This window comes from Sphaeramia orbicularis, chromosome 1, assembly GCF_902148855.1.
Source record: "Sphaeramia orbicularis chromosome 1, fSphaOr1.1, whole genome shotgun sequence".
Lineage (NCBI taxonomy): Eukaryota > Metazoa > Chordata > Actinopteri > Kurtiformes > Apogonidae > Sphaeramia > Sphaeramia orbicularis.
Genome location: NC_043957.1, coordinates 15,601,843 through 15,612,570, shown reverse-complemented (window position 1 = coordinate 15,612,570; position 10,728 = coordinate 15,601,843). Strand labels below are relative to the sequence as shown.

The 10,728-nt window shown below is 41.8% G+C and overlaps 1 protein-coding gene across 1 annotated transcript; it reads left to right on the top strand.

Annotated features, from left to right (window-relative positions):
- Window positions 1–332: 332 nt before the first annotated feature.
- gpr137bb (G protein-coupled receptor 137Bb) lies at window positions 333–9,716 on the top strand. The gene is made up of 7 exons (XM_030159118.1): window positions 333–946; window positions 1,718–1,767; window positions 3,537–3,759; window positions 3,841–3,990; window positions 4,326–4,454; window positions 4,570–4,691; window positions 7,553–9,716. The coding sequence occupies exons 1-7, from the start codon at window positions 551–553 to the stop codon at window positions 7,665–7,667; spliced, it is 1,185 nt and encodes a 394-aa protein (XP_030014978.1). The 5' UTR covers window positions 333–550; the 3' UTR covers window positions 7,668–9,716.
- The last annotated feature ends 1,012 nt before the right edge of the window (window positions 9,717–10,728 follow it).

The window sequence follows — 10,728 nt, the reverse complement described above, 5'->3', positions numbered from 1 at the left end:
TTATAAGAAAATAATAAAATTAAGAACAAATTTGCCAATTTTTTTTTTTAAATCATCAAAATACGTGTATAAAAATGTGTTTAAATCTGTACCTGTGTACCCCTGTGTAGTGTCCTCCTTCCAGATCTATCTCTCCTCCCTCTGTTATGTATTGTTGTGTATCATCTGTGTGTTATTATATATTCTTGTATACTGTTGTGTATTTCTTTGTACTTCTGTGTACTGTCGTGTATTCGTCTACTCCCGTGTACTCGTGTACTGCATCCTCCTTCCAAATCCATCTCTCCTCCTTCCTCTCTCTGCAGCATCCCTCCTCCAGCTCAGCCAATGAGCTTCAGGCTGCTGTGATCACGTGACCCAGAGCCACCAATGCCCCTCCACTTTTACCGGCAAAAAGAGGGAGGAGTACTCCTCCTCCTCCTCCTCTCTGCTCCTCTTCCTCCGTGGATCAGTCCGTAGAACCGTCTCCACTTCGTCTCTACCTTTTTCTTCTTCTTCTTCTTCTGGTGCCTCCGGGGGGCGGACCCCTTCCCTGGGGAACCGTCGGGGGATGGAGGCGCCGGATGGGAACCCGGCTCAGGAGCAGCATCACGCCGGTAACGGCTCCCACCTCCCGCCCCCTCCCACCATCACTCCGGCCATCCCTCCCTCCGTGAAGCTGGGTCTGACCGTCGCCTACACCGTCTTCTACTCGCTGCTGTTCGCCTTCGTGTACGCGCAGCTGTGGCTCGTGCTTCGGTACCGACACAAGCGCTTCAGTTACCAGACCGCCTTCTTGTTCCTGTGTCTGATCTGGGCCGCCCTCCGCGCGCTGCTCTTCTCCTTCTACTTCAGAGACTGCGTCACCGCCAACGCGCTCGCGCCCTTCGCCTTCTGGATCCTCTACTGTTTCCCGGTCTGTCTGCAGTTCTTCACCCTGAGCCTCATGAACCTCTACTGCGCACAGGTGAGACCGGCTCGGACCAAGACCGGGTCATACAGGGAACCAGGTAAGACTGGGACAAAAGATAGACCAGAGGGACCAGATAGAACATCTAGACCTTGGACAGATAGTCCAGAGGGAACTGGTAACACCAGGACCAGGTAAGACCAGGTCACACAGGGAACTGAGTAAGACTAGGTGAGACCAGGACCGGGTAAGACTAGGACAAGAGATTGACCAAAGGGACCAGATAGAACATTTAGACCTCAGATAGACCAGAGGGATGGGGTATGACCAGGAACTTGGTCCAGGACCAGGTGAGACCAGCACCGGGTAAGACCAGGACAAGATATTAACTAGAGGGACCAGATAGAACATTTAGACTTAAAGCAGAAAAGACCAGATATACCAGAGGGACCAGGTAAGACAGGATGAGACCAGGACCAGAACAGACAGGGAGCTTGGTAAGGCTGGAACCAGGGATAGATCAGATAATCCAGAGAGACTACAGGGACTGGGTAGACCTAAGGGACCAGACAGACCAGCAGAACATCTGGACCTCAAACCAGATTGAAGACTAGTACAAAGTCTAGACCTTAAACCATGTCTCTATTGGAGTAGTGGTCTAATCCAGGGGTGGGCAGAGCCTCTCAGACTAGGAGGTTCAGGTTTCAGTCCAAACATGGTGGTGTTGGGTTTCCCTAATCGATCAGACAAGATGATGAGGAGAAGGATCAGAAAGTCTGGAACCCAGTGTGGTCTTGAACCTACTAATGGGTGTTTGTTTGTTGACAGGTTTACTTCAAGGCCAAGTCCAAGTACAGTCCATCATTGTTGAAGTACAGGTGGGTCCACCTCCTCCTTCATGATAGTCTATCTGTAAATCCATCACAAAGAAAGATTTAATTAATCTCATGTTTGAAATATTCTCTAAAACCATCATCTGAAGATCACAACTGAATTCATCCTCCATCGTCAAAGATGATTTTGTTGTGTTAATGGATTTATTTATAGATATTTAGAGAAAAAAACACAGTCTGTTTAGATACACACTAAAACTCTGATCATTAGCTGGTTTCTGGAGGTATCACATTATTAGTGATCATGTAAACAGTATAATGAGTCCATTTACATGACCATACAAATCTAATAACTGTTAATAATCAGATAATTGCAATGATCAAATCTGATGCATTTACATGCACTTCAGAAATATGATAATCGATAAGCCCTGGTTTAGACATTTTAGTCCATTACTGGATTTCTTTCAGAGTTCGTACATATGTAATGACTGTAGAATCCTACTTCCTGTTATTGTCTTCCAATTCATGTTAGACATCACTTCCCTGTTCTACAATTGAATTATTTTTCCACATGTGCAAATATAAAAGAATGAAGTAAATCAGATTAACAGATAAGCATGCATGAAGACATCAGAGTATTGGGGAGAAATCCAGGTGTGTTAATCTGATTTCTGATAATCAGATTACTGCTGTTATCTGATAAAATTTATTAGATTACGCTGTTTACATGATCACTTGAATAATGATAAATGAGTCGGTGAACAGAGGTTTAGTGTGAATATAAACAGACTCAATATAATGTGCTGTTTTATCAGATATCAGCCATAATCTGATAATGAGGAATCAGATTGAACTGAAACTTCTAAACCAGGGTGTATCGATTATTGTATTTCTGAAGTCCATGTAAATACATCAGATCTGATTATTACAATTATCTGATTATTAACAGTTATTGGATTTTTATGGTCATGGGGGTTCAGTGAAATAATTTCACCTGGAAAATGAAAACGAAATTCGAAAATGGGTAAAGAAAGAAATAGTATCTATGAGGGAACAAGGCTGGTTCTGTTTGAAGAACCATATTTAACTGGATCAGAATCATGCCCAGAATTAAATTAAATAATGAACCTATGAAAACATCTCCTGTATGAATCCATTTTCATGACAATGATGAAATGATCAACGTTATCAAGAGAAAGTAAGTTTTTATGTTGACATTGTGAACTAATGAATGAATGAATACCGTTCAGGGTTCTCGCTAGCATCATTGAACGTCGGGGCCCCCGACGCTGTCCATGGGGGGCCCCGACACTGAGATTTGACCCACGACACTGTCTTTCAACCAGCGTAGCGGTGTTTTTGTGTGTGTGTGTGTGATCATCCAGCGTAATGATAACGAGATTTGAATTTGAAAAAATATATTCCTTTGTCTTGGCGCAAAGCGCTCCAGACAGGAAATGAGAACTCTAAGAAATGCCCCTCAAAATGCAGGAAATAGTGTTTCAGAGAGTTATAAATTTCAAAATTTTCCGGGGGAGGATGCCCCCGGACCCCCCCTTACAAAACTCATGCCATGTATGCCGTAGGCACCCCTACGCTGTGAAAAAATCCTACTGAGAACCCTGCCACTGCCACAGCAATAACAACACACCAACAGCAAAACACTGGTAAACATGGTCACTCTGCTTCCATTGGTCAAATGGTCAAACATTGTCCAGAGTCTGTAGAACATTTTGAGTTTGGAGCCGTTGTTTGGGTGGAGAACATGGATCTGGAAGGTTTCAGGTTCTACTCCGCCCCTCCTCCCTCAGACTCCCTCTGTACCTGGTCTTCCTCGGCATCAGTCTTCTGTTCCTGGTGGTGAACCTTGTCTGCGCCCTGCTGGTCAAGATGACTGCCTCAGACGTCAAGACCATCGTCCTGGTCCGGGTCACCATCAATGACAGCCTGTTCGTACTCTGCGCCATCTCGCTCTCCGTCTGCCTCTATAAGGTTGCCAAGATGTCGCTGGCCAACATCTACCTGGAGTCTAAGGTCAGGAGGAGATTGCTGTGCAGGTTTACCGTGTGTCTGTGCGTGTTGTCATGGTGACTAACGGCAGATATGTGTGTTCAGGGGACGTCAGCATGTCAGGTGACTCTGATCGGCGTCACCGTGGTGCTGCTCTATGCCTCCCGGGCCTGTTACAACCTGGTGGTCCTTGCTTTGACCGACATCGAGACGATCAACTCCTTCGACTACGATTGGTACAACGTCTCTGACCAGGTGGGTGTGGTTAAACCGCCTACAGGGTCATGTGATGTTTATGGACTTAATAATGCTCATAACCCCTCCCCTCAAACTAAAGCCGTCGGTGTCGGTGGTGCTCATCAGACCGTTTTTTTTCTTCCAGAGGAACTTTAACTTTATCCTGGATTCTGAGGTAGAGGGGGTCATCCTGAGCCACAGCCGCCCCATTAAACACTGAATCCTGTTTGACTAATTTATCCAAATAACAACTATTTCTAATTTGCATAAATCAGAAAAAAGAAAACGAACGCTGAGAGGATTCTGGCTCAGACCTGAACATCATGGACTTTCTTCTTCTGCTTCTTCTTCAGGCTGACCTGCGTTCGTCCCTGGGTGATGCTGGATACATCGTGTTCGGGGTGATTCTCTTTGTCTGGGAGCTTCTGCCCACATCACTGGTCGTCTTCTTCTTCAGGGTCCGACGGCCGCCTCAGGACAGGGTCGGTAATATCTGCATCTGTAAAACAATGACCACCTTAAAACCCTGACATTTGGGCTTCTACAGATACATGTCCACCTTAAAAATGAACACTTACGAGGTTGTTTGTTCCACAGAACACCGTTGGGTTACCAAACCACGTTCTCTCCTCCAGAGGATATTTCTTTGACAACCCTAATCGTTACAACAGCGATGACGACTTGGCCTGGAGCATCCCTCCTCAGAACGCATCAGCAAGGTACAAACATCTTCAGTCATACAGGATGATCACATCTACAACCCTTCAGATAGTTTTAAGCTTCTAGCTGCATGACATTATCTTGTTTTTATTCTTAAAATAAAAGCTTGAAACAACAGTGGAAAGACAGAAGATGGTGGTGACCAAAGCAGAGCTAAAAACACAGGATTTAACCTGTTCCTTCCACCTAATTAATGTTAATTTTCTCATATTACCAAATTCCAAAGCTTGTAACTGAAGAACAACAAAGGACAAAATTAATCAATGACACCTCATTTAAACATAATAATCTGTAGCTTCAGAACATTTACTTTTAATATGTGGATAAAATACAACCTGAACTACATACACTAGTCCCATTCACTCTAATCACTATCCATGTGATTCTTTCACTAATTATATCTCCACAATTGAGTTTCGGGGATTTAATAGTTCTACCATGAATGCCGGATCCGCCGCCACCAGATATCCTTTGTGTGAATGCGATAACTAGGACAGATTTGGTTGAATTTCTTCTACAGCTGCTATTGTTTGAGCATCAGCATCGCAATGTATGTGTCCACAGTAATCACATTGCAGGTCCTGCAATGTAGGAGGCAAATGAACTCAGCATGTTCTCATCTAATTTCAACCTGGGTACCTGACACACACTGGGCACAGTGATCCACCAATCACAATCCCTCTTGATCAGTTTTCTGAAGCAGACCACGCCCATGCACATGGAGTGAGTAGCTGGTAACAGCACTGAAAAATGAGCAACGAAGAGAAAATCACCAAAAATGAAGACTTGGTGCCAAAAAGAAATGCAACATCAGTTATCTGGAATTATTTCAGCTGCAAGAAAGATCATACTGAAACCTGTTCTGTGTCGACAGTGCCTTGCAATTGTTGCCACAACGAGAGGTAACACAACTAATTTGTTTGACCATTTATGTCAGCGCCACACAGCAATTATATCCTCCCAAGTATTTTTTCATATCACAATATACATCGCAGGGTTAAAAAAAAATCGCAATGTCAGGGGAAGACCCAGGACACGTTGGAGAGACTATGTCTCTCCAACGCCTGGGAACGCCTGGGGATCCCCCCGGAAGAGCTGGAGGAAGTGTCTGGGGAGAGGGAAGTCTGGGCATCCCTGCTTAGACTGTTACCCCCGCGACCCGGCCCCGGATAAGCGGAAGAGAATGGATGGATGGATGGAAGTTTTTTTCAATATTGTGCAGCTCCAATTTCTTCTCCCTTGATAACCAATGTAGTGGACCCCTAGTGGAAGAACCTTATCAATTTCAGCTTCTCTATGAGTTTTATAAGTCATCCACATGGGGGCGCTTTAGTTGGAAATCAGTTTTTTGGACATAAATCAAGCAATAAATAGGCCAATTCAGATAAAATTTGGTTCATATTGATCATCTTACAAAGGTCCATTTTCTGGCTACCATCCAGTGTTCATATGGCGTCATTTTCATTCACTAGGTGGAGTTTTGTGTGGAATAATTGGTTCTCTGACCATTATTCTGCCACTATCAGGTCGATGCAATACTAATAATGGATTAGATTTCTATAGCACTTTTCAAGGCACAAAGATTATTGATCCATTATTCATTCACACTCTGGTGGTGGTAAACTACATTTGTGGCCATAACCACAAAAGATGGATGCCATGACGCTGCTTCCTCTCTGTAGAAACAAAGCCATGAGTGTCATCTGATTGGTCGGCTGTTGCACCTTAAAAGAGTTTGGGACTGTGACCGATCATTAATATACATGATGAAATCACATTTGATAAAATGTTTCTGAGACATACTTTGAATTTTTAATGTGGGAGTGTCGTTGAGTAGGGCTGGGTATCATGGCCAATTTCCTTAATCGAGGTTCTGAATTGATAAATCACATTTCGATTCGATATTGATTCGATTCAGTATTAACTGATTGATTAATTGATTAATTCAGATTCATTTAGTGATACCAAAGTACAATTTTGAGCTGTAATCTGATTATTTGACTACCGCAGCCATGCAACACAGAATCAATATTGACATTAGAAAGGAAATGAATCTGACATTTCAGCAGTAAACAGCTGAATCCGCTCTTAAATAAGGAACAGAACAGAAACATTGCCATGTTTCTACAGTGGCTCAGAACGGACTTCTTCTTTGTCAACTTTATTCTGTTTTATGGCTGGTGACTTCTAGCCTTAAGGCACATTACTATCACCCTGGGGCACTGCTACCAATTTGGCTCCCCTGAAACAGAATCATGTTGGGCCGTTGGTACAAGAAACTCACTGGAGGGGGAGGGTGGGCGGCGCTTCGTGATTTCCACTTCACTATTCCTCTAACTCCGCACTCAGCCATAGATGATTAAAGTTAATATTTCTAGAACGACCAGCTTCCACGACCCACCTCTGCCAGCCAGTTCCTCTGCACTGTGGGTTTGAGTTTGAGGTGGGGAGGACCTCCCACAGAGGGGTTTTCCCCACCCTTTCTCCAAGTCCCTCCCGTGCCAGAACCGTTGTGAGTGAGACCAAGACCCCAAGGGGCTCGCGAGACGGAGCCAACCACGCTTCCGCATCAGTGGTATCTGGGTCATTTATTCACGGTCCTGCGCTGAAAAAAATCAATCTTATCCACTATTAATCGATTACACAAAATGAAAATGAAATCGATCCAAAATCAATCAAATCAATTTTTTTATCCAGCCCTATCATTGAATAATGTGGAGTGGGCGGGGCTTGTGATGTTGTCAACATGCTTTAATTCCACATTTGAGGAGCCGTTACTGTCTTCATCTTTACGTTCAGTCTACAATGTGTTTGAGTCCAGAACAAAACACATGTCTAAGTAAATTCTGTGTCTCCACAGTCTTTCCTCCGACTGCTATGACTGGGGAAGTCGCCACAGCAGCTTCACCGTTCACACCAACGGTGACGAGCAGCGGCTCACCGCCACCACTGGGGAGCTCCACCCTTATCCATAAGCCCCTGTGCAGTCATCATCATTCTGCACTTTGGCACCGATCAGTTATTGTGTTTGTGAAACCACTGATGTAGACGTTCACAGGTTCCTGTACAGATGAGTAAATCAGACTTAAACCTGGTAGAACATTTGATCTGATTGTATTTTTAATGAACATTGAGCTGCACTTAGTGATGAACGTTACCACGGCGGCAGTGTTACCTCAGAATGGAGCTGCAACCTGATGCAAATAAAAAGTCAGCAGTATTTACGTAATTCAACATCACAAACATCACAAACCAACAAGGTAAACACCAGATGACCTTCCAAGCATCCACTGATTATAACAGATCTCCAATTTCCACCAGCGTGGAGCAGCTTCTCTCCAGGTTTGATTATTTTTTTTATTAGTTTATTTGGACAGTTCATGTCTGTATTGAACAACATCAGAAGTAAATATGTCGGATTACAGCAAAAATGCTAATTGCCATCCGTCGTCCCTAGACATGATGCAGATTCACCTAAGATTCAACACTTCATGGTGGGTTGGTGTAAAAATTAAGGCAATACTGAATTTCACCACTTGGCCTCAGTGGATTCTCCCAACTAGAACATAATTAGACTGGATGAGAGTGTAAAGACTCCAGTCCACTGAGTGGCGCTATTGCACCTCAGCTGGTTGGGTGACCACCAGGAGTTTCCATGTTTCCTTTTCTCTGGTTTACAACTGCAAATTTCAGGTTCAGATTTTACTTCTTTCACATCTGGCCGTCGTGAACTTCCTCTTCTACTGAATGTGATCTCCTTAGCGCTGTTCCCTCAGTTCAGCAGGAAAATGATCCCGCCTCTATAAATCCATTTAGGACAAATACTAGTTTTTATTTTCCAGTCATCAAGTCATTTATCACTGATGTAAATCTGAGTGGATTTAGTGATGTTTGCTGATGGACACATTAATGTGACCTGGAAATTGACCAACTCTGGTTCAGGACATTTTAGATTCTGGTGATGATCTTTGAGTTTGAGGAAAATCTTGAACAAAGGCTGAATGAGTCAAGCAGTAAACAGACAGGAGAACTGAAACTGAAACAAAAAATACCTAATTTATCTCTGAAGATGAGCAACTGAACTGAAAAGGCAAAACACTTGAACACATAGTGACATCTAGTAAATTGATGTAGTGTAACACACTGGAATGACTCAACATTTGTAATAAAATGTGCCTGAAAATGTGCAGTTAAGGTTTAAAAATCTATAATATTTATGCACTTTGTTTGAAATGTATGACACTCATTGTTAAACATTTTCTTGTCGATAAAAATCAAATTTAATGAAGACACTTTGAGCAGCAACAAACTCAGTTATTTTTTCCAACTGAGTAAATGTTTAGTTTATAAAATATGAGAAAATGGTGAAAAAGTGAATGTCATTGAGTGTTTCATCTGATTCACAACAAAAAGCACTCTCTGTCACAGAGAAAGACAGAATAATCAGATTTAAACCAGACAATAATCAGATTTAAGACGCTGGAATCAGGGAATTTATGGAAAACTGATGAGCTGTTGCTAAAAAAAGTCATCGATTACATAATGATTGATGTTGGATGGAAAGAGTTCATTTTTCATCCTATAATTGATACCGTTAATTGACCTGTTGGATGTTTCAGAATTCATCTGGTATATATTTTTCCATTTCCTGTCTAGATTCTTCTTCAGTGGATGACCTCTGACCTTAGTGTTGAGCTGTGATTCAGATCCAGGACATTTGGTCTTAATTTATAATTCTCAATTCAAGTTTCACAGATAATGTCAGATTCACTCTAGTTATTTGATCGTGTATTTCAGTCGAAAAATAAGACACTCCACATGATTTGAAATTAAACGTCCATGTCGTCTATTTTCCTCTTGACCACTGAATTGTACAGAAATAAAAATGAGTGTTGTTTTGAGATTTTGAAGGATGTGAAATTACATTGTTTGCTTTGACATAATTAATATCTTGTTTGAGATGTTGATTTGATGTAAAATATTCTCTTTAAGTCAGTAAAATAAAACTTGGTACAATAACCAGAGGCTTCATGAATGGTGTTATTTGTCTTTTAATCAATCAGGTGAATTAATACTTAATAAATGGAAACTGATTTAAAAAAATAAATAAATAAACTAAAGGTTGTTTGGACAAATATAAAGACCATCACTTGGCCTCATCAGGTCCAGATTCTACAGAAGCAGACCAGTACCAGGATCTGGATCCAGGAAAATAAAAAGTTATCACATGTAGATGCTGTAATTTACGGAAGTGCATTGTATTCACACCAAAAAATAAATTCGGCTTTGTTTTTCTGAATTAATGAGATAATTATCTCGTAATTCCAAGAAAAAATAAGTTTTTAAAAGATTTGGCGCTGTTTTTTCTGAATTAATGAGATGCTGTTTTCTGAAAAAAATTTAATTTGGCTCTGTTTCTGAATTAACGAGATACTGTTTTCTGAAAAAAATTAAATTTGGCTCTGTTTCTCTGTGTCAGTGTATGGAGAGAAATTCGCTTCTTTATTCATTAATCAAAAAGAATAGATTTGCAATTAAAAAGAATAGATTTGCAACCAAAAAAGAGATTTGAGAGCAAAAGACAGTAAGTGGCAATCAAAAAAAAAAAGATCATTTTGCTTATAAATCAGTCCTCATTGCTTGTGAGTTTAAAACTTTTGCTTGAGACTTCAAAAGTTTTGATTGAAAATCACTCCTCTTTGTTTGCAACTTCAAAAGTTTTGCTTGCGAATTAACTGTACTTAATGGGCGTGGCCTGCGCTGATGGATGAAAGAAGAGTTTCTATTGGTGGGTTTGACATGGCTCCAGCCTGCTCCAGCTTCCGCCTTAAACCCACTTCTCCATTGTGTTATGTTACTGGGAGGTCAGCTGATAGTCTGCTGCTCTTTTAAATTTAAATGTATCCCATAAGTAATGAATTACACTAAATATCGTCGGTTACATCCTGTACATTCACAGCCTGAGCAGAGGACGGAATGAGTGAGTGAGTTACAGGGAGGAGTTTAGAAACTGCAGGTGCAGGGTGGTTCGACAGG

Excerpts from the sequence above, each read along its gene's own strand:
- gpr137bb (XM_030159118.1), top strand. The coding sequence starts at position 551 with ATGGAGGCGCCGGATGGGAACCCGGCTCAGGAGCAGCATCACGCCGGT. Across the intron at positions 947-1,717 it reads TGAACCTCTACTGCGCACAG|GTTTACTTCAAGGCCAAGTC; the intron begins GTGAGACCGGCT and ends GTTTGTTGACAG. Across the intron at positions 4,692-7,552 it reads CCTCAGAACGCATCAGCAAG|TCTTTCCTCCGACTGCTATG; the intron begins GTACAAACATCT and ends GTGTCTCCACAG.